The following is a 24,032-nucleotide window of genomic DNA, read 5'->3' as shown; positions in this document are numbered from 1 at the left end:
ATTAACTCATTTGATTCTCACAAAACCCCTGTGAGATAGGCAGTGTAAATATTATTAATCTTCTTTTATAGATGAGGGACTGAGACCCAGAAAAGGAAAGTAACCTGCTTAAGCTCACAAAGGGACTAAGTAGATGAGCTGGAACTAAAACCTATCACTTTGATTCTAAGCATATTGCTATTTCCAGAATACTAGGCTACCTCTCATATAATGACAGCTCATGTTTAGATAAAGACTCTTACTGGTAGACTAGTATAGATATGACTTTGTTCTTTATGCTCTATAGCAGTGACCCTAAACATTTTATAATATGATGACAAGATTTTAATGTTAAATTAATACACTGCCACAAGACAGTAGTTGAACTATTCATTTCTGTTCATTGATAAAATACAACAGAAGTTCTTGATGTCCACATGATTTGGAATGATGGACCTCTCACAATAAATCATTGCTGACTTCTCCTTACCCAGGTACCCTCAGTCTACAGGTTAGGAATTAATTCTCTTCAATACCTTGCTTTTCTATTGTCTGCAACTGATTGATTTTAGACGTTAAATACATTGGGGTTATGTCCTACAATCGCAGCTGTCTTGGAATGGTAACTGTGTCTCATTGCTTGATTTTTTTGACCCTACTGCTAGAGCCCTTGCAAAAGTACAGTATGGCTGTGTGGTGAATGCTTGTTTTATGTATTCATGTGAATTAAAATTATTATATTTTGATCATTTTTATTCTTGATAAAAGTGGAAGGACCATACATTGACACAGAATTGGGGCATGGTAGAAAGGATGGAAACTAGTTTTACTAAGTCAAACAGACATGAATTAAGTGATCATCTTACAAATAACTAATTGAGTAACTACTTAAAGAGGCATATTCACTGAATGGGCCATTATCTCACAAAGTGAGAGCCTGAAAAGACCTTAGCCTAAAAGGACAAGGGTCTCCCATTGCATCCTGGTCCATCTCCAGTTGTTCTGATGAATACCAGGTCACTAGACCCAAATATCTCTGGAGGAGAAAGTGAGGCTGGTGACCTTGCACAGCCCTCCCTCAATCAAATCAAAGCCAATTGCAAGTCATGTCATCATTTCCCTGATGTCATGGTCCTCTTCAAGAAAAAAGGATAAACACAACGACAACAACAATTGTTTAACTGAATTTGACCTTTTTATTGACTTGTCAATAACAAATTAGAATTTTAAAAGACTTGCAAAGGTTTTGAAAATTATCAATCCATAGAATTAATTCATTCACTGAACAATTTTAAAATAAATATCCTCTACAATTGCCCTTAAATTAAATGTGTGTGTATATATATATGTACACACACACATATATATACTATATGTGTGTACATGTATACCTGTAAACACATACATACACACACATGTACATGCACACACACACACCTGAGAATATGTTTGCTATGCTAAATTGGACATTTTGACTCAGTTGACTAGCCAGCTAAGTCTTATATAATGAATTCAGTCAGTCTGTTAAGGAGCATTTATTGTATGTTTATTGTGTTCTAGGTACTGAGCTAATGCTGTGGATATAAAGAAAGCTTAAAATATTCCTTGTTTTTGCTCTAGTCAAAAAAATAAAATAAAACAAAACAAATGTTTGACTAAATGCAACTAGCCATTACATAATACAATTTCTTATCTATATCTCAAATTTTCTCTTCATTTTTTAAACAACTCGGTCAAACTCCTGATGTTTACTGAGTACCTGCTATAAACAAGGTATTTCACTAGATACCATGAGGAATGATAGGGCATGATCCTATTCCTGAGTAATTTAAAAAACCTAGTTGGAATAAAATGTCTACATACACATACAAAAAGAGATAAGAAAAAATGCAAAATCATAGATGTCAATGGAGTTCACTGATCATTTAGTTTTAGGGCCTGGGTACTCCCTAGAAGGATACAGATTACAACTCATTCACACATTCTCATACTCTACAACTCTTGTATGCATCATCCACAAATCTCCTATAGATCCATAGGACATTCTAGAGACCTCCTCTGATTCTTTTAATATTGTATGTATACCAGTGCAAATGCTTACTGATTAGACGTTGAAACTGTAAGCCCTTTATCCCTAATTCTTTATATGAGATCAGTCAAAGTCTTTATTTTGACTTTTTGACACCACAATTAACTGTCTTTGCTAAAGAGCAAAAGTTTATTTGCTATATTCAATTTAAGGTGAATTAATTTCATTTTGAGAATTTTAGGGGTTTTATATTTGGAAGTAATGGAGTTTTTTTAATGGTGTTTTTAAACAGTTTCTCACATGAAAAATACTGTTTCTAGCCTGTTGCAATCTTCCCATACCTATCATGAACCTTTCCATTGTCTTTATATTTGTTTTTGTTTTCCAGTTCTTAGAGCCTTCCCCTCTAAAGTTATCTTTCATCGACTCTGTATGTATGACAAATATATTTATTTATTTGCAAGTTGCCTTCTCCATTCAAATGTTGGCTCCTTGAGGGCAGAACCCATTTTTGTCTTTATTTCTATCAATCAGGTTTATTAATCATTTATTAATTATGGTAAGGGCCAGGCACTGTGCTAGGTGCTAGAAATAGGAGGAAAATGAAGGAAGCAATCCCTGTTCCCAAAGAGCATATTCCTGGCCTCTAGGAAGCACTTAATAAGTATTTGTTGACTGTCTTTTCTGTTTTATTTTCTCTGTCTTTTCTGATTTCAGATGATCATATTCCATAATACACAGCTACACTTGAGAACATAGATGTTAAAAAAAAAACCCAAGAAATATGACATTTTCAAAATCACTACACAATTTTCCAAATGTAATTCATTACAACCTCCTCCCACTCAATTCGGAGGCTACTCCCCCTGCTCCACCCCCTCTCTAGATAGAAGTATTGACCAACCAAAACCATCAACAAATATAAATTAACAAATGCAAATACCATTGTATTTGTAGGATTTACATAATTTTACTTATTTACTTTACAACTATAGGCCATAATTTAGAAAATAGTCATTATTTTTTCTTCTTTTTGGAAGGCTAGGCTAATCTCATTTAAATGGTCATGGATCTCAGTGCATCTCAATGTGTGAAATCAGAAGCATCTCTGACAGTGGAAAATCCGTTGTCTATCTGGATTTTATACAAGGGTTTCCCCATGACAGCAGTGAGATACAAGTGGCAAATAAGCATGATAAGCAATGTAGACTCAAAGAAGGAGAACATTATGATCTAGACTGATTGGGGAAGGCTTCACAAGAAAGACAGACCTTTAAAGATGGATAGTATTCACAGGAGAGGACAGGAGTAGATGATGGAAGTATTTAACAAGGAGACATATGTATATAAGGGTAAACAAAGAGAGTTTCTGGAAGAACAGAGTAAACCAATCTGACTGTAACAAAAAGTTATGTAGAATAGTGATAAATCTGGAGGAAAAAGTTGAAAAGTAGAATTTTTGAAGGGCCTGGAGAAAAAGGATTTGACTTTTGCCTAGTGAACAGTGGAGTTATTTTGAAGATTTTACACATTGTAATATGATGAAATTAATGTTTTGGAAAGGGTTGCTGAGTGACAGTATAAAGGACAGGTTGGTGGAAAAGGAAATTGGAGGAAGAATATCATTAGGAATCTACAGGCACAGGGGGATGAGAAATTGAACCAGGATGGTGTCAGTGGGAAGAGAAAGAAGGTGATGGGCATAAGAAGTACTAAAACAGAAGCATCACACAGACTTCGTCACTTAATTACTGAATCAATATGGTGAAGAAGAAGAGAAAAGGATTAAAGATGACTCTCAAGTTTCAAACTTGAATGACTGAAAGCACTGATAGGAAAAGGGAAATCAAGAAAGGAAGCTGGCTTTGAGTGGGGAAGGATGAGTTCCATTTTAGACATGTCAGTGGATTTGAACTGACAATGAGATAATAAAGGGTAAATGTCCAGCATGTAGAGATACAGGATTAGAGGTTGAGAGAGCTGTCTAATCAAGAGAGAAAGGTTGGAAAGACATGTTTATGATAGTTGCAGCTGGGATAGATGGAATCTCTAAAGGAGGAAGTCTGTTGAGAGTAGGAGATCAGGTGGTCAAGGAGGAAACCTTGGAGAATATTTATATTTAGAAAGCAGAAGGAAACAGAAGAGCTAGAGGAACTGCAGGACAACAACCAGGATAACAGGGTCATGAGAGAGAGTTTCAAGAAGAAAGGAGCAGTCAACAATCATTTAGAGAAGTCAATCACATAAACAGGTCTATTCGGATATGTTAATTAGAAGTATATAGTTTTAGTAAGGAGCAGAGCAAATAGATTGGGAGAAAATAGAGACAAGGAATGTAGAATACTCATTTGAGCCATTTAACAGTCAAATGTTTACTACTTACTTGCACTCAGCTCTGATTGTGCTCCTACCCCTTCCCCCATCCTGGTAAGAATGCCTGATAATAACTTAATGTTTTTATGTCTTATTTTGAAATGTAGTATAATGGAAGGGGCACCAGGTATGTAGTCAGAGGACCTATGTTCAGATCCTGTTTCTGAAACGCATCATCTGTACATTTGTAACTCTGGACAAGTCACTTTCTCTCCCTCAGCATCAATTTCCTTGACTAAAAAATGAAAGTGTTGGGCTGGATGGTGTCTGAGGTCTGTGATCCCATGAAATGCATTAAATCAACAGTGTTCTAACTTTATACTTAGGAGCAGGGACTTTTCATTGTTTTTCCAAATTATAATATCATGTTATGATTTTTACCTTAGGCTGCCCACATAGCTTTACACTGGGATGAAAATACTGATGTAATTACTGGTCTAAAGCAGAAGACATTCTATGGAAGACCTAATTGGAACAATGAGTTCAGACAACTGGCTTACAACCACCCCAGGTAAAGTTAGTTCCCTGACTGTGCATCTTCTGCCCTTCTCTGGACAAATTTACATTGCTCCTGAAGTTGAAAGCCACTGGATATTAATTGTCTAATGCATGTCAGTATTTCTAAATAAGATTTTTCTCCTTAGAAAGCAAATACTGCATCTCTGTTAGAAAAGATCAGAGTTAAAGAAGTCAACAAGTTTACATTCACCAAACATTTTTACCTTCACCAAACTCTCCCCTCTGTATCAGTCCAAATTGTAATTCTTCAAACATACTCAGTATAAAGGTATTTTTCCCTACACATACCTTCAAGAATTCTCCAGTGAATATAATTGTTTCTTAATTATTCAATTGGAGAATTCAGTTTTGTTGAGCTGAAAACATAACTGAAGCTTCTTGCTTTAAAAAGTCTTAATATCAAACATGGAGTTATATAGGTCATCATTTGACACTCTCAGCTCAGTCACTGCTGTTTGAGCAGTGGGAGTCAGAAATTCTGAGTCATTTCATGTGTTTTATTGAGTAAGGTGTTTTGTTTTTTTGTTTTTTTTTTTAGTAAAAGTATTATACTCTGAAGCACCCAATTGTTCTAAGAAATTAACTAGTTTTCATAATGAAGCATATGGCCAGAATTTTCATGATACAGCAAGGGGGAAAATTCCCTTTGCAGAGTAAACAGACGTGGCAGGTAATTATGTAGTACTTTCCAAAAAAACTTTAAAGGTTCTGCTGCTGTGTTAGTAGTAAATCCAGGCCATAGAGCTGGATTTTCTTCATTCAACTAATCTTAGTTCTACCATGTTGTTGTCATTTACCTCATTGTCATCATCATCATCATCATCATCATCAGAAAGTACTTATTAATGTCTTAATTGTGTGTAACGTTATGATAGGTATGATGCAAAGACACAACTAGACCCTATTGTAGACACATTGATACCAACCCCTTTTCATAGTATGATATCTCATAAACTAAATAAAACTAATATAAAAGATGAGATAATACATTAGTGCACAATACGCTATCACATAAAAGTCAATGGAAAGTTAATTTGATTAGTATATGAGTATGTAATTCAAAGGATTATAAGATCATAGAGCTAGAAGAGAACTCTAGTCCAACTCTCTAATTTTGCAAGGTAGGAAACTGAAGCCCAGGGAGGTCTGGTGACTTGTCTAACATCAGACTGATAGGAAACAACAGAGACAGCATTTAAATCAGCTGAACGGGACAAAAGGAACCATGATAGTACCATGCCCAAGCTGGACAATATTATTTTCTTATTGTAAATATTATCTTATTTTAAAAGCTGAAAAGCACCTTAAGAATTCAGGGTAGAGGGAAGCACTCAACTCTTTCCTAATCAATTTAAGAAAACTTCATGGAGAATTTCAATAATTATTTAGATTTCATGATGGATGAGAAATAGTTTGGATTGTTGTTAAGGGACATGGAAAAGATACGAAAAGACTAGGCAGAAATTCAGCAATAACAAAGCCTTTGAATAGGTATATTAATAAAATAGATGCACAGGGTAGAATCTAGGCTACAGTGAGAAAGACAAGTATCCAAAGTGAAAGGTAAAGATATTCATAGATATGGGATTTATTACTGAAAAGAATTTTGAATGTCCTTTCCTCAGAGCCCCTCATTTTACAGATGAGGAAGCAGACCCAAGGCTTGATATAACAAGGCAAGTTAAGCCTTAAAGCCTCTTCAACCTTTGGGGGGCAGAGGTGAGTCTAGCCAAAGTAATAGGTTCAAAAGACCATTTTAGTAGTTGTGATGATGATGATGCACTATAGGGGAGCAGTGGGGAATTTGTCCAAATAGGATCTGAGATTCTTCAGTTGAGAGCTGTTAAGTAAGTTAACTGGCCTAATGCAATCACAGTGGGAAGAGAGTTGAAAGTGGGCTGATAAAGGAAATGTGAAGAAATCAGTGTCAGAATTTATAGCTAATCAGGTGTTAGTCAGGAACAGGAATAAGTGGAAGATTACTCAGAGGTTGCTGATGTGGAAGAACAGAGGTGACGGTGCTGACAAGCATTGGGAAAGATGGACACAGGGGCATCCTAGAGGGAAGATAAAGAGGTTCTAACTGCACAGTACTTGTTTGGTATGTAGTTTCTATAGAAGGAATAGGGATGGGGAAAACTGGCATAATAATGTCACTTTATGATGGTACAAAGGGCTTCTACTTTTATTATTTTCAGCTTTTTATCAGAAAAAAATCAATTGCAGAAACATTTTATATTCACCTCTCAATTATCCATAAGTGGGTTTTTGACACTATAGGCTTTTGACTTTTTTTTCTTTTTTCCATATAAAAAAAGTTGGCTTAGAATTCATGTTGATATTATCACCTTCACCTTTTAGAAATCTCGCTTATTGACAACTTACATTATCTCTGCTAACTTATCTTACAATCAGTCTGCAGCATGGTAGAGAAGTCTCTTAAAACAAGAAACATTTCATTCTCTTCCTACGCAGGAAAAGTGTGAACCATACACCTAAAGCGGAGAGAGCGAGAGGGAGAGAGAGAAAGAGAGAGAGAATATGAGTCTTGCCCAGGCTGTTATTTTGTATGGTTACTAAGATGCAAATTTGTCTAACTCCAGCATGAGGTAGGCAACAGGAAAGAGGAGCAAAGGGCAGGATGGAAAAGGCATTTAGAATTCTAGTCTCTGGGTAAGATCTTTATAGTTCAGCTCGATTATTTTATCTGAAGCATAGTCCTAGAACCTCAGATTTTCACTTAAAAGTATAAAAGTGCATTTAAAAGCCAAATATAATTTTTGAAACTTTGAACTCTTTAGAATTAAGTGTGCTTCTTCTCCTAACCAGTCCAATGGCTTGGGTAACAAAGGGTTGACACTTATTGTGGCCCCTGTTAGCTTTGAAGCGTTGTGTCAGCTTTAATAGACAGCTTATGAAAACTGGAAATTTTTTAACCCTTTTATTTAAAGTTTTGAATTCCAAATTCTATCCCTCCCTTCCTTCCTCCCTCACCTCCCCCTCCCTGAGATGGTAAGCAATCAGATATAGGTCATGCATGTGAAATCTAGTAAACCATTTCCATATTAGTCATTTTGTACAAGACTCTAATAAAAGAAAAAATGAAAAGAAGGAAATGAAAATAGCATGTCTCAGTCTGCATTAAAACAATATCAGTTCTTTCTCTGGAGGCAGATAACCTGCTTCATCATTAGTCCTTTTAGATTTTCTTGGATCATTGTATTGCTGAGAAGAGCTAAGTCATTCACAATTGTTCATCTAACAATATTGTTGTTACCATATACAACATCTCCTGGTTCTGTTCGCTTTGCTTCATCAGTTCATTTAAGTCTTTTCAGGTTTTTCTGAAATCATCCTGCCTGTCATTTTTATATTCCATTAATATCACAGACCACAGCTTGTTTGTGCATCCCTTTGATTTCCAATCTTAGCCACCACAAAAAAAGCTACGATAAATATTTTTGTACAAATAGGTCCTTTTCCCTTTTTTTTTTGGATATCTTTGGGACATAAACCTAGCAGTGGTATCAATAAGTCAAAGGTTGTGCATATTTTTATAGCTCTTTGGGAATAGTTCCAAATTGCTCTCCAGAAGGTAGAAATGTTTTTAAAATACATTTTCACTCCTTATATAAAGGATTACTTTTAAAGTTTTATTGAATAATCATTTTAGCTCACATTTGCATCATGCTTTAAGGTTTGCAAAGTATGCTGTGTATATTGTTTCATTTGAGGCTCATAATAGCCCTATAATTTTAAGAAAAAACTTGTATCATCTCCATTTTATAAAAAAGGAAACTGAATCTCAAGAGATTAAGTAACTTGCCCAAGGCAATAAAGCTAGAAAGTGTCAGGGCCTGAATGGTAACAAGTAGCCTCAATGGTGAGATATCTTTTACCAGAGCTCTGGTATTCCAGAGATTAGACAGTTGATGTATTTATCTACGTTGTGCCTTCTTGTCTGCATTTCTAATTGTTTTTTCCTGTTCCTGCAAACTTGACCGAAACTTTCATACTGCTGTAGTAATCTTATTTCCCCCACTCTTGACTAACATTTTAGTCAGGAAGGTCTGTTTGCTCTTTCCCAAACTCTAATGTAACTGAGTGCCTTTCAGCCCAATAGCTACGTAAACTTCCTCAGCTTCTTGAAAAAGGTCTTGGTATCTTCCAAAACAGATGGAGGCCCCAGGGATTGAATTTCACTTGGTGCTTTCACTATCAAGTCTTTCCTAGGCCAGAGAAAAAGGATTAAGATTTTTTAAAAAAAATTTGAACCTTTGAATTTAGACCTCTGTTGCTTACTGGACAATTTCAAGTACCAGGATAATGAATAATAGACACATGTAGGCAAAAGTCAATTGTTGTTTTATCTTTGGAATACCAGAGCTCTGGGAAAAGTCATCTCACCAATGAGACAGCTAAACATCACCCTTCAGAAAGACAATGACCTCTTTAAAATAATTCTGTTTTCTGCTTTGTAAAAAGAAGATTTATGTTTAATGAAGCTTTTAATGAAGAAATCTCGGAAAGAGAACGCCAATAAAATCTAATTTTTAAAAGAGAAAATCTAATATTTAGAAGTATTTCAATATCCTGGCCTTTGTCCAGATATAAATGAAACACACAATCCAATTACTGTTCTGCACAAAGGACAAAGTCACATTAATTTTCCTCAAGATGGTTATTAAAGAGATAAACTGTATTTTTTTCTTATTATGTCAAGGATATGTTTGTTCCCAAGCAGAGTTGGCTACTCTTGCAAGACTGGTCTGTTCTGTCATTAGCTCATCTCTATTGGCAGAGATAGGTCAGTAGGAATTGGTGGATTTGTTAGTGGTCTAAGAGAAAAGCCTTTGTTCTTGAGGGCCTTTGAAGTGAGAATCTCAACCATTTCTATTCATCACCAGAAAGCTAAGAATCCTTTTGACTTCCTCTTTTAAAAACATTTACCTGTTCATTCAAAGCTGTGGCTTACTCTTGCTCCCAGAAGAAAGAGTTAAATACAAAGAATAAAGGAAAAGGGGAGAGAAAACAGTTTTTTAGAAGATGAAAACCAGCACCAAAAAAAAAAAAAAGCTCGAAGGGAAGCAGATCAAAGAGAAAAGTGCTAGCTACAAAAAGAAGCAGAAAATTGCAAAAATAACAGTAACAGGGAAACAAATTGATGGACATCAAAATGAATACAAATAGGGAAAGAAGGAAAAAATTAAAAATAGATGAAAGGCTGAAAAGAAGAAATATGACAGCTTATACTTTTGTTTTTTGTTTGTAATTAATTTTTGTAATTATTAAGGCTTCAATATGAAAAGGGAAATAAAATAAAAACATTTCAGCACACTCTAAGGGTATGTATTAAAAAATAAAGTCGATTTACTGACATGCCCACACTAATATCCACAAGGCAGCTTACATGTTGTAAAAACTAGATGAGAGAAATCTTTAGGAAATAACTCTAAATGCTTTGAACAATGAAAAATTCCCGCACAATTTGGCATGGTGACTCAGACAGGGCCATGTAGGAAAAGTCCTGGGTTCTAATTCCAGCGGTACCACTAGCTAGCTGCAAGGCATTGGATAAGGTCTATTACCTCTCCTGGAATCAGTTTCCTCCTCTGTAAAAAAGAAATGTTGAACACGAAGAACTCTGAATTCTCATCAAGCTCTGAATTGCTGTAAATTACTCAATGCACTGATTATCTATTAATATATTTTGGGGGCAGCTAGGTGGCACAGTGAACAGAGTGTTAGGTCTGGAGTCAAAAAGACTCATCCCCCTGAGTTCAAATCTGGCCTCAAGTACCCATTACTTGTGTGACCCTGGGCAAGTCACTTACCCTGCTTGCCTCAGTTTCCTCATCTGTAAAATGAGCTGGAGAAGGAAATAGCAAACCACTCCAGTATCTTTGCCAAGAAAATCCCAACTGGGGTCACAACGAATCAGATATGATTTAAAATGACTGAACAACAATGTATTGTCACCTACATAAATAGGTACCCTTTACAATAACTAAGATCGAGCATCACTTTGGTAAGTTTTCTCACTATATTTTTCACGCTTTTGACAAATATTTAGAAAGGCAGGCAGTATAGATCCTAAGAAAAGAGAAAGATCAAGAACCATATTTTTATTATATGCAGTTATCTCCTTGATGAGAACAGTGAAGACATACCCCTTGAACCTCAGGATTTGTGCCTCTATAGTTTTCTTTAATTAAACAATAAAGTAATCAGTAATTATATTACTTTTTTTTCCTTTTTTTACTTTAAGCATTATTTATACCTTGCTACATCAAACATGTCTACCCATACTCTACCAAGATTTAGTAAGGAGTAAAATGCTAATTAATTATCATAAAGCATTTTGAAATATGAGGTATAGGTCATTTCATTATTCAAGTAAAATATATTTTTCTCAAAAAATTTCATATATTTTAGAGAAATCATGTAGAATACAAACTGCCACCATCTGTTTAGGACAGTTCAGTATTGCATCATTACCTCTTAGTTCGAATCAGAGTCACTGTTTTCAGGTACCATTTTATTTTCATTCATTCATTCAACAAGCATTTCTTACATATCTGCTATATGTATGAGGTTTTTCATCATTATGATCTCAATGGATAATGTCTAGCTAATAAATAATTGCAATATTGTCTTTCAAATTTTTCCTCTCTTCATATAGTTCTTGAAAAGTTGAAATTTATATTTTCTCTGGCTACCTTAAATCATATCCCCCAAATTGAACACTACCTTTAATTTTATAAGACCTTTTATTAATTCTAAACTACTATGCATGCTTTTGAAAAGAATTTATTTTGTAGAGCAGATTAAGTTGCCCCACTAAATCTGTTAATGTTGTAGAAGATGATAGTATATGGGTTATATTAGATTCTGTTCTCACCAGTATAACCTCCTTTAATCTCATCCCCAATTTGACTTTCTCTGATTTTTGCTAACTTGTGAGTAATCAATATCATTGCCAATTCTAACAATTTTCTGTATGTCTCCAAGAGATACACAGAATACTGACATAAACCCATAGGAATGTACACCTGCAAACAAGACAATCCCTGCCAAGGATAAGTGGCCTTTTGAGTAACCTATAAGAATGACACTGAGGAAAATCTTGAGCAAATACATGGCCAAGGCCAGTCCCTCTTTTGAAACCACTCCATTGTTGTACCTCCTTACCACTACCCAGCATCCCCAATTTGGCATCCACCCAGAGACGCCACCCATATTATCTGCTGTCATGATGACCCAGTGTATACTTGTTGACTTGAATTTTAACCCAGTAACTCATTTACTCAGAGCTGTCTACCTAGGTCAGGGTCCAGGGCTATTCTCTAAAAAAATGTTATCTGCTAACATCATTTTAAGGCCTTTAGCCTTAGGACCCCAACAGTAATTTAAGATCTGAGTTAGAACAACAGGCAGTGGCACTGAGCCTATTGATGGTAGAGATAGGTTAGCGGGTCCTTTAGCCTTTAGACCCTAGCAGGCTTTAGGGAACTGGGTAGGGCAAAAAGCAATGGCATTGATAATAGGTGACCAAAACTTTAGATCTGAATAGTATTGATTTGGGGGAAGTTAGGTGGCACAGTGGATAGTGCACTGGCCTTGGCATCAGGAAGACTCATCTCCATGTCTTCAAATCTGGACTCAGATACTCTCTAGCTGTGTGGCCCAGGACAAGTCGCTTAACTTTGTTTGCCTCAGTTGCTCATTTGTAAGATGGGTGGGTGAAAGGAAATGGCAAACAACTCCAGTATCTTTACCAAGAAAACCCTAAATGGAGGCACAAAGAGTCGGACGTGATTGAAACAATTTGAAAACAACAACAGTGTTGATTTTGGATTATAGTGGCAAGCAAGGAACACGGGAGAACAAAGGGACTGAAAGGTCTACCTCTTTAAAAACTGTATTTTAAGCATCTTCTGTATAGCCTCCCACATATAAGGAGAACTTACTGCTATGGCTAAATAGGCACACACTCTGCTACTCTATTTCTGCAACAGGTCTCACCAAATTACATATGATTTTCTTTTACAGATTAACAATCATCCATTTTCCCACCTACAGAGTACATAATTGGATAGTATTATCTTCTAATCAGTGTTTCAAAGCATTTTGTTCAGTGTCCAGAGGTTGAGAGCTATTGTTTGTATTACATAATCCAGCTATTTTCATCATTAATTATGATGGTATACCTTCACAAAGCTGTAATTCAGACACCTCATCATGACCTGAAGTAAGCAACTCTGGGTTGTTAACCATTATGCTGAAGAAGCACAAATCTTGGAAGAACTACCAAGCTGGAAATGCCTGGCCACACATCATGGGTCTGGCATTAGAGGGCCAGTCTGGTTAAGTTTGGAGTAGTTCTTCAACAGATACTTGGTCATAAGATGATGAATTATTTTGAACACAGTAACTCATGAAGACCATCTTCCAAGTGTGAAGGGGAATCCTCTCTCTCTCAGTGAAGGGAGACCATACACTGATTGACATGTTAATTTTTTGGTGTTTTGAACTGTCATCAAGTCAAATCAATCATTGCAGATGGAATTAAATTTCTGAATGTATTTTTAAATTTATGTATAGGGCTTTATAGAACTCACCTAAATTTCATAAGGCCATTTCAGGCACTCAATTAAATTTTGCTGATCTCCTTTCAAGTTTCCTATATTTATACTTAGGTTTTACTTTGATGTATTATATTGGCTCCTTTATTTTATATTGATTTTTCCTCACAAATAACTTTATATTCCATCTTTCTCTTTCCACTGTATTTTCATAAACCTTCTTGGGACAAACTTTCTCTTAACTGAGTAGTAGGTAATGAATGTGTCAAGCCCCAAAACTCAGAGGATCATCTATAGAGAAGTGAAAGGGAACTTGATGAGTCTGATCCTCTTATTTTGCAAATGAGGAAAATGAGCCCAAAGAGGTTGTAATTTGCCCAGCGTCACTTGGCAACTAAGGTGGGATTTTATCCCAGGTCTTTCTGACTCCAGGTCTAGTACACTCTCCACAATACCACACTGCCTTGCCTCTCATTAAAACGTTAACAGACTTGGAATGGTCTTGATTTGCATCACTGGAGGCAGTACCCACACCAATGAAACCACTGATTCCTAAAATATTGATGTTGAAGCAATATAGTCAGCAGCTGCTTATATTCAACCATGACTCATTTCTTTCTTTTTTATTTTTTTTATTTTTTTCCTTAATAGTATTTTTCCAATTATCTGTAAAGACAGATTTCAATATTCATTTTTGTAAAATTTTGAGTTCCAAATTTTTCTCCTACCTTTCTTCCCCTCCGGCTCCTCAAACAGTAAGCAATCTGATATACAATGTATATCATGTACAATCATGTCAAACATATTTCTACAGTAGTCATGTTGTGAAAGAAAAATCAGAACAAAAGCGAAAAACTATGAGAAAGAAGAAAAATGAAAATAGTCTACTTCAATCTGCATTCAGCAGTCTCTATGGTTCTTTCTCTGGATGTGGATAGCATTTTCCACCATGAGTGTTTTGCAATTGTCTTGGATCGTTGCATTGCTGAGAAGAGCTAAGTCTATCATAGTTAATCATCGCGTAATGTTGCTATGGCTGTGCACAGTGTTCTCCTGGTTCTGCTCCCTTCATTCAGTATCAGTTCATGTAAGCCATTCCAGGTTTTTCTGAAATCTGCCTATTCATCATTTCTTGGAGCACAATAGTATTCCACTGCATTCATATAGCACAGCTTGTTCAACCATTCCACAATTTATAGGGGATTCCTCAACCTTCAATTTCCAATTCTTTGCAACCACAAAAAGAGCCTGTATAAATATTTTTGTACATGTGGGTCCTTTTTCCTTTTTGCAATGAAATCTTTGGGTTACAGACTTAGTAGTGGTATTGCTGGAACACAGGGTATGCATAGTTTTATAGACCTTTGGGCATAGTTCCAAATTGCTCTACAGAATAGTTGGATCAGTTCACAACTCCAACAATGCATTAGTCTTCTAATTTTCCCACATATTCTCCAACATTTATCATTTTCCTTTTCTGTCATATTCTGTCATATGATAAGTGAGAGGTGGTACCTCAGAGTGGTTTTAATTTGTATTTCTCTAATCAATAAGGATTTCAAACATTCTTTCCCATGATTATAGATAGCTTTAATTTCTTGCTCTGAAACCTGGCTGTTCATATCCTTTGACAATTCATCAGTTGGGAATATGATTCCTCATTTCATTGTAGATCCTTTCCCCACTACCACCACCATCCTCTCACCTTGGGGACTCCACTGTAAGTAACAAATGACCCAACCTGTGAGGGTACTAGTGGAGTTCTCTGTGTATTCTCTTGCTCTTGCCACTGATACCACTATAATATCAGAAGAAAGGGAGGAAGCCTCCAGTTCATTGGGCAGATCCTCATTATTGGACTTATAGGATGGGTTGCAATCTATGAAGTTGAAGGGAATTCTCAAATCAGAGGTCGCAAATCCATTTGAGTATTTGAGAGCCCCACCTAGTGGACAATATTAATGGCAACACTGATCCATGCAACATTTCATTCAGGGGAAGCTAGAGAACAATCTTGCAGCAGAGATCTCTATGTGTAAATGCCTGTTTGAGATATGCTTTTGTGCTTTTAAATATCACCATGGATTGTTTTTTCAAGATTTGCTTAGGAGGTGAAAAAAATTAAAGTGTATCAGAGTGAATAAAATGAGCTTTTCATGTACAGATAAAAAGAAAATGTAGAGCTATGTCTGCCATTTAATTAGAAGTTGACTAGAACCATATTGTACGAATGAATTTTATCTCGCCCATTGTTTTCAGGAATGTAAAAATGGTTTCATGTTAATTTGGGTAAATGTGTCCATCTGGTTTCACATTTGCCTGTATGCACACCCTTTATTTCTCATTTGCACATGTGCATAGTGTTTTTAATAGCACATTTTTAAAAATTTAGCATTTAGATTATAGCACATACGAATTCTATTGACTGATATATCTTGAAAGTTTATTAACTCTTTTAAATACTCAAAACAATTAAGTGATATTCCAGTATAAGATAGATTATACTATAACAGGGCAGGTGGCACTCTTGCTTTCATTAGTATGTTTATTATCTTTGCATAACACCTTTCTATTCAAAATCAACTATCCCCTACCTATATCTATCAGCATGATTGGGGAGACTTAACTTAACAGCATGATCTCAAATATGCAATCCTATTTTACTTTGCTTGCAGTAAGAAAAGTTTGATTTCTAGATGGTTGGTTTTAGAACTCTTTCCTTGACTTGTTTGACATATACTTTGGGCTTAGATGGGACTTATCATGCCAAGAGAGATCTGGTTCAACTATTCTAGCACTCTCCAAAAAGTAACAGAGCCCCAAATGCCTGCCTAACTGGCAGATGGGGGGTTGGCAGCACTGTGTAGTACTCTCCAATCACGACATATATCCATTGGGAATACAACTAGAAAGAAAAATAACTTGGTAATAATGTTCATTGACTCTGCGTTAACACAGTGACAGGGGACAACAGATTCATATATAAAATAGATTTGGCCCTACTATTTGAAGCCTTGCCAAAACGACTACCTCAAGAGCGATAAACTCAAAACCCAAGAGCTACAAGCAGAAAGAATATATAGACATGACTATGTTTGGTTTTGTTTTATGTGTTTGGAGATAATTAAGAAAAAAACTACTTTGTCCTGTCCCCCAGGTCTGGCTTTTAATGACAAGAAGGAGGAAGGGAAGGAGGAAGAGGAAAGTAAAGATGAGAGTTCAGCCCTGAGCCTGCTGAAGGGTCTAAGCAACATTTAGGCAGATCTTTAACTAGCAAAGAAGGAGGGGGTGACATGAACTTGGCCTGAAAAGCTACTCTGTCCTGCCCAATAATATAACTGAACATTACTGAGGTATAGTTGTAGGCATCAATTAAAGAATACATAATAAGGAGTTAGAAATGAGTGACGGACGTTCCAAATAGGAAGATTACGGTAATACAAGAATGCTTACCTCAGTACAGTATCAAAATAACTAGGAACAACAATAATCCCCAAAAGACTATTCTATAAAATATAATAATATGACAAATTGTTTGGGAGGGTTTCTGGTTGTAAAAAAAAAAAAAAAAAGTGTTTACCCAGAAAAGATTAAATCAAGGTTGGTTGGGCATACTATGATCTAGTCCAGAAATGAACTTTGAGTATGTAGCCCTTGTGTCTTCTTTCTAAGTCCCCATAAATCCAAGGGAAAGCTTCTATTTATTGATTTTATTTGCAGAATGCACTCTGGGCATAGAGTAATTTGATTTCTTTTTTAAATGGGGCTTAGAGTCTGTCTTTCCAGGCATATAACTTACCAAGCATAAAAGCCAACACATAAAAACAAACATACAATTTAAAGATAGGGTGCTCAAGGCAGTAGAAGCAAGGAAGCCAGGGAGGCGGTAGGATTACTCCTGAGCTTACCATGCTCCCATATATCTGCTGGATTTAAATCTCCTGACATACAATATTTTGAATCCCATCCGTCCATAGCATGGCTGAAGTGTTTGGGGGTGGGAGGGAGAGTCCCCAGAGAACAAGATAGATATTTAGTCAATGTAGAAGTGAAAAATTGAATTTTCTTCTTCATTGGTAGCATTTTTTAGTATTAAATTCCAAAGACAAGGCTCTTAACAGGTTTAAGTACTTCTGTAGCTCATTTAAATTTTGTCATCTTCTCAGCCAAGTCAGCAGCACTGGGTGGATCAGTGCAGATAATGCTGCTTCTGTTCCAGAGCCTCATGGAGTTATGCAGATCTACAGCTTTTAGACTGTAAACTGAAGAGGGGTGCACCCTGTTTCTACATTTCTTTTACTGGGAACTTTTTTTTTTAATTCTAAATAATCTTGGGTAATTATATTTTATAGAAGGATTTTCCCCCATTTACTAAATTCTACTCAGGGTCTGTAGCACTTGTCCATGCAACTCATAAAAGGGAAGCTGCCATGTCTGTACTGTAACAGCTCTGTGAGGGTTTTCTGCTTATATATTCATAAATGGTTGTTTTTCTATGGGAAAACAAAATTCTCTAGAAGGGTATGCTAAGGTAAAGGAGGTCATCATCATCATCATCTTTATCCTCAATGGCTAGAATTTATATAGTGCTTTAAGGTTTACAAATCACTTTGTTATCTCATTTAGTTCTCACAACCCCATGATGTGAACTCAATTATTATCCCCATTTTACAGATGAGGAAACTAAGGATTTGCCAAAGATCATACAGCTAATAAGTGACTTTGATACGATTTGAACTCAGGTCTTGGTGACTCCAGGTCCCATATTATGCCCACTATGTCACCTATCTGACCCCTAGGTGTGAGCATTGGTCCCAGAAATATGGGAAAAGATTGAATTTTCAAACTTAGTGTATAAGGAAATCCACACCTTTGCACATAATAGGTATTTAATAATTTCCTAGAGCTGTGTTCTAAGGAGGGAGATAACCTTCATGAATGTACAAAAAATGGAAACATAACCAATAAAGTTAGGGAACAGCTATCATTCCACTTTGGCTAAAATGAAGAGATTCCAAAGGAGAGACTTGTAAAATAATTTGGAGAAAGTAGGCTAGAGCTAGACTGTGGAGTAACATTTATGTGTATATCTTCCTGGTCATTACTAAAACATTAAATTAATATTTATATGGTAAAGAACACGCAGTGCTACCTAATATTTTTGTGAAAAAATCAATATTCTAAGAAAATGAGAGCAACTAAACTATACAAATACATATAGAATGCATACATTTATAACACTGTAGTCATAAGCATGCCTAAGCCCAAGCAGTAAAAATCTTTGGTTTTTTTATCAGTTGATAAGCTGGTGAATGTCCATAGGAGGGAAACTACTGGGCAAAGATCCTTGAGATCATATTATATGAGGATCAGTTGAAAGAACTGGAAATGCTTAACCTGAAGAGGCTTGGCGGGGAACATGATAAATAATTTCAAGTAACTAATGGTCAGTCATGTGGAAAAGAGTTAACCCCAGAGGCAAAATCAGGAACAATGAATAGAAATTACAAAGAGGTAGATTTAGGTTAGATGTTAGGGAAAACACCCTAACAATCATAGCGATCCATGGGACTGAGACTGCCTAAACAAGAAATGAGTTCTCCCTCATTGAAGGTCCGAAAGCAGGAACTAGATGATCACTTCTGCACATACAGTTTTGTAGGAATTTCTTTTGGATATTTGTTGACCTGGATGGTCAATAAGATCCTTTCCAAATCAAAAGTTCTGTGATTCTTTGATCTCATGTAACATCCACAGTCTTTGGATGATGGCATAAATATTTTACAGTATATAAATTACAGCCTTAAATGCAATAATGTAGTTATGAGCTACAGGGAAGCAATTCAAGTAACTTCAGTCCTCCACTCATTTTTTAAGCACTCTACATGCAAAGCAGGAAGTATTCTAGGCACTGGGGATACAAAGAAAATTAGAAACAGTCCTGTCCTCAAGAAGCTTACATTAGGGGGTGGGAAAAGAGAGACAATAATTTAATAAATACAAAGTAGTTTCAAAAGAAAGAGGATACTGTAACAGTGTGTGGGATCAGGAAAGCCTCCCTTATAAAATGGTCCGTGATCTGAACCTTGAATGAAATGAGTGGCACATATATGATATTGATACTTAGCATTTTAAATTGGAATAGCTCCTTTGAAAAATGAATCTGGATGAGAAGATAGATTATGACTATGATGTAAAATATATTTTAATTGTTCTTATAAATATAACTAAGAATTATATATAGTCGCATATGTATGTGTATATATATATATGTGTGTGCAATGTATATGCCACTATATATGTGTACACACATATATGTATATATTAGCTTTAAGGTTTACAAAGTGCTTTACATATGTTATCTCATCCTATCCACACAACAACCTCGTGAGATAGATGCTTTTATTATCTCCAGTTTATGGATGAGGAAACTGAGGCTAAGAAGTTGTGGCTTGCCTAGGTCAAACAGCTAATAAGCTTTCTGAGGTAGAAATTGAAGTTGGGTCTTTTCTGACTATAAGTTTTGCATTCTATCCCCTAAACCACCTAGCTGCCCCAATATTTTAAGTGAATCCGAGGGGTATAAAATCCAAGACCATTAAGCTCTGCAAATAGTGACTACAAGTACAAAATGTAGAATGGTTTTAACCTAGTCATAGGGAGGTAGTCAGTCCTAGGAGTCAACTATACATATGGTAAAGCATCCCTATCAGTAGCATTGCCTTTTTAAATTTGAAGGCCAATAATAAAGCCATTCAGACTTAGAGCTGCTATCATAGGTACCGTATGGCAGGAGTGAGCCAATCAGGAGAGCTCCTGATCAAAGTGATGAGGCTACAATTCACTTTGGACTGATTCATGGTGCTAGTGTTCCAGATGACACAAATAGCCTTACACTCTCCACAGACCTTGAACACTCTCTTTAGGATTCTCTCCTTCTTTCCCTTGGGGTACTTGCTGACTTTGGGTCTTATACAAGTATCCTGTATATACAAAGGTCAGTGACAGAATACCGAAGGCTAAACTTATCTACCCACCTAACACTATCCTAAATGTTTAAATATGGCTACTTAAAAAAAGGAACTGGGAGCTTGTGAGAGAGTAGCACTATTATCTAAATGTTAATCCACATAGATTTCTAATTCCCTCAAGGTATGGGACCTTGTAATTACAAGGACTTATTCCAGCCCTATTCATCCCAGTAAATTCTATCTGGATGTAGAGAAAGTAGGAATTGGCACAGAGAGCATATATACCTTGGAACAACTTTATTGAATCAAATAGTAATCCGTGTTAGTGGGCATCTTTTTTGAAAAAGAATTTTCTGGAATTTTGCCATGGGGATGAGGACTTTTCAAGTAGCAGTTAGAATTGAGAGAGGAAATTAGTTTAAATGTACTGTAATTATAAATTACTGTAATTACCTTCTGCAAGGTACCTTTGAAAGCAGGGTTGGAAATTGTGTTGAACCATCAGTTCCTGTCACAGATGTCATGTCCTGGAAGTATTCCCTTTTATTAATGACTCTCAGAGGCATAATAATAATTGGAATACTGTTAAATGAGGAAGAATGTGTTGAGACATATACTGAAATGGTTTGGGCTATAAGTACTTCCCTGCAAAAAGTCAATTATTGCAATAATAAAGAGCAGTACTTGAATAGTTGCTATAGGCTCTAAAAATTTCACTACAGAGTTGGCTATAGTGCTGTGGGCCTGGATCTTGGGCCATAGAAATCAACCAGAAAAACTCCATAGCTATGTAACATGAATCAAAACTCTGTGAGGGTTTCATACACTCCCAGAGATGAGTTAAAGTATGACCACTATGATTATTAGAATTTCTAATCCCATGATACTCACAGACAACTGGAACCATTTTAATAGGGTGGCCTTCTGGATCAGTAGAGTAGACAGTAATTTACCAGGTATGACTTGGAGAATACAAGGAAGGTCTCACTATTCCAAAATATCCCACAACCTCTGATTCAGGGATGATCCTATTCAGAAGATCAGGGACACACAATCATAATTTGACTTGTGCCAAAAAAAATTAACTTTTAAAATTGATGCCTTCCTTTGTATTTCTTATGTCTATCACCATGTTTACAACATAACTGCTGTTTAATAAAATGTTTAAGTCAAATCAAGAAGCATTCGTTAAGTACCTACTATGTGCTAAGCACTGGGGATAGACACAAAGGCAAAAAGGTAATCACTTATCAAGGGGCTCACAGTCTAATGGGAGAGACAACATGAAAACAACTATGTCAAAACAAGATATACACAGGATAAATCGGAGAAAATCAGCAGAGGGAAGGCATTAGCATTAAGGGGGATCAGGTGAAATTTTAGTTAAGATCTGACAGAACCTAGGGAAGTGAGGAGGGAGAAGTTTCTAGGCATGGAGGACATATAGGAACAATTGACAACAGCTGCTACCTTCCTCTTTCCACAACTCACTAGATCTAGCTCCCTATTTTGGGTAATGTAAAATAATTTGTCCATTCAGGTGTAAAAATTATACCAGCAGGATCCATTCCTTTCAACAATTTTTTTCTTTTAGCCACTTTTTTTCATTCCAACATCAAGTATTGTCCTTTCACTTTGTCCTTTTAAAAATGCAAATAAACCTTGAAAGAAGCACACATTAAATCAATAATTTCTTAATAGGAATTGGTTTTTATCAAATTAGTTTCCTCTCTCTAATGACAAGAGGGAACCCAGAGCATAATTGTAGAAAGTCTAGGTTGAACATAGGAGTTTAAAATTTAGACAAAAGTGGAAGAGAAAAAAAATAGAGAGGTGAACACAAAGTTCTACCTCACACTATAACCCTGAGCTAGCCTTGTTTCTTCTAATACTTTTCTTATTTTTGTCTTTACTACAGCAGTAACATTGGTGTATTCTTCTGTGGACCCAAAGCTCTCTCCAAGACTCTTCAAAAAATGTGTGGCTTATATTCCTCAGCTGACCCCAAAGGTGTTCATTTTAATTACAACAAAGAAAACTTCTAGGTCACATTTTGTACTTTATCATTATGCTTCTACATTGATACTTCATAATGTATATTATATATGATTTAATAACGTATATTATCTTCTAAAAATGTAGATCACTTCTCTACAACTTCTTATCCAGTGTGATTCTTGTCCATGACTTCCCAAGTTTCCAGCCAAACTGCTAGAGACCTTGCTCTGGTTCTTTTAGCACTATCCATCTGTTGCTTCTAATTCTCCCCCATATGATTGGCCCACCTCCTTTTTGACCATATATATGTTCTTTTCTATATTTACATGACTTCTTACAAGTTGCCAGCACCAAAAGGTTTTGGGATATGTGTACTCATGGTGCCCTCACCCTTAGCATTACCCTTTTGGTTACTGTCCTCAGATAATATTGTTCTATTACCAAATTCATAGCTAGATAGAATCCCAAAGAAAATTATTGTGAATGAAAGGAATATTAGTGGCAGGCAAGAGGTTTTGGAGCAATGAGAGCATTATGCAGCTTTCCAAATGGGATTTAACTGAATCTCCTCTTTCTACCCAATTCTAAACCCAAATCGTTGCCAATCTGCTTTGTTTGTGCAAGGTATATATTGTTGGACTAACTCAGCTGCATATCTTGCTGCAGTATACATTTTCATTAACTACCAATACCTTTCATATCATTATAAATTCAATATGAAGAGTTTGTATTTTTCCAAGGATATACACAATGAGTATAATGTAATGTGAACAGAACATTTAAAATTACAATTGATAATAAACTCTTGAGTTTGGGGGACTTTGCTGAGTATCTTTCAAGACAGCAGGGGGAAAACCCTATGCTCATGGTTACCCTCTCATATCTTCTTTGAAGTCAATACTAAGAAGGTTACTGAACATAATTACCCCCCATCACACCCATCCACCACAGTCTTTCATTATTGTTATAGATACATGAGAGGCACCTTGTTGGAGGCAAGACTTCAAGGTTATATGTTGTTTATCAAATCAAATGCCTTAGGAAAATAAATAAATAATATACATAGCATATTATGCCTTTCATAATCACTGTGTGACTTTAAAAATGTGGTTGGGCTACAGTCATGAGCTGTATTAGACAGCTACTTAGATCCCTTCCAACTCTCAAAATCTGTGGTTCTAGGAATTGGAGTATCATGGATTCAGTAGGGAAAAAAATCTTAAAGATCATCTAGCTAAGGGATTCTTAATTTTTTGTGTCATTGACTTCTCTGGCAATCTGCTGAAACACATGAAATTGTTCTCAGAATAATGGTCCCATATGCATAAAATAAAGTACATAGGATTACAAAGGAGGTTAAGTATATCAAAATGAAGTTATCGATTTTTTTTTAGAAAACAAGTTCACATGTGCCCAAACAGCTATAAAAATGTGCATACCCTTTGACCCAGCAATACCACTTCCTAGGGCTGTATCCCAAAGAGATCACAAAAATGGAAAAAGGACCAAAATGTACAAAAATATTTATAGCAGCTCTTTTTGTGGTGGCCAAGAACTGGAAATCAAGAGGATATCCAT

General features: G+C 35.9%; 1 protein-coding gene across 2 annotated transcripts in view; it reads left to right on the top strand.

Annotated features, from left to right (window-relative positions):
• The window catches only part of NOX3 (NADPH oxidase 3), a 92,783-nt gene extending 69,510 nt beyond the window's left edge, over positions 1 to 23,273 (top strand). Inside the window, exons 12-13 of one of the 2 annotated variants that reach the window (XM_072643762.1) lie at positions 4,768 to 4,892; positions 22,375 to 23,273. In XM_072643762.1, coding sequence (XP_072499863.1) covers positions 4,768 to 4,892; positions 22,375 to 22,501 — 252 coding nt within the window. In that variant the 3' untranslated portion in view covers positions 22,502 to 23,273. The remainder of the gene's footprint in view (positions 1 to 4,767; positions 4,893 to 22,374) is intronic. The other variant, XM_072643763.1, reaches the window with a different exon arrangement.
• Positions 23,274 to 24,032: the final 759 nt, after the last annotated feature.

This window comes from Notamacropus eugenii, chromosome 2, assembly GCF_028372415.1.
Source record: "Notamacropus eugenii isolate mMacEug1 chromosome 2, mMacEug1.pri_v2, whole genome shotgun sequence".
Lineage (NCBI taxonomy): Eukaryota > Metazoa > Chordata > Mammalia > Diprotodontia > Macropodidae > Notamacropus > Notamacropus eugenii.
The sequence above is the reverse complement of the archived record's forward strand: the minus strand, read 5'-3'. Positions and strand labels throughout refer to the sequence as shown.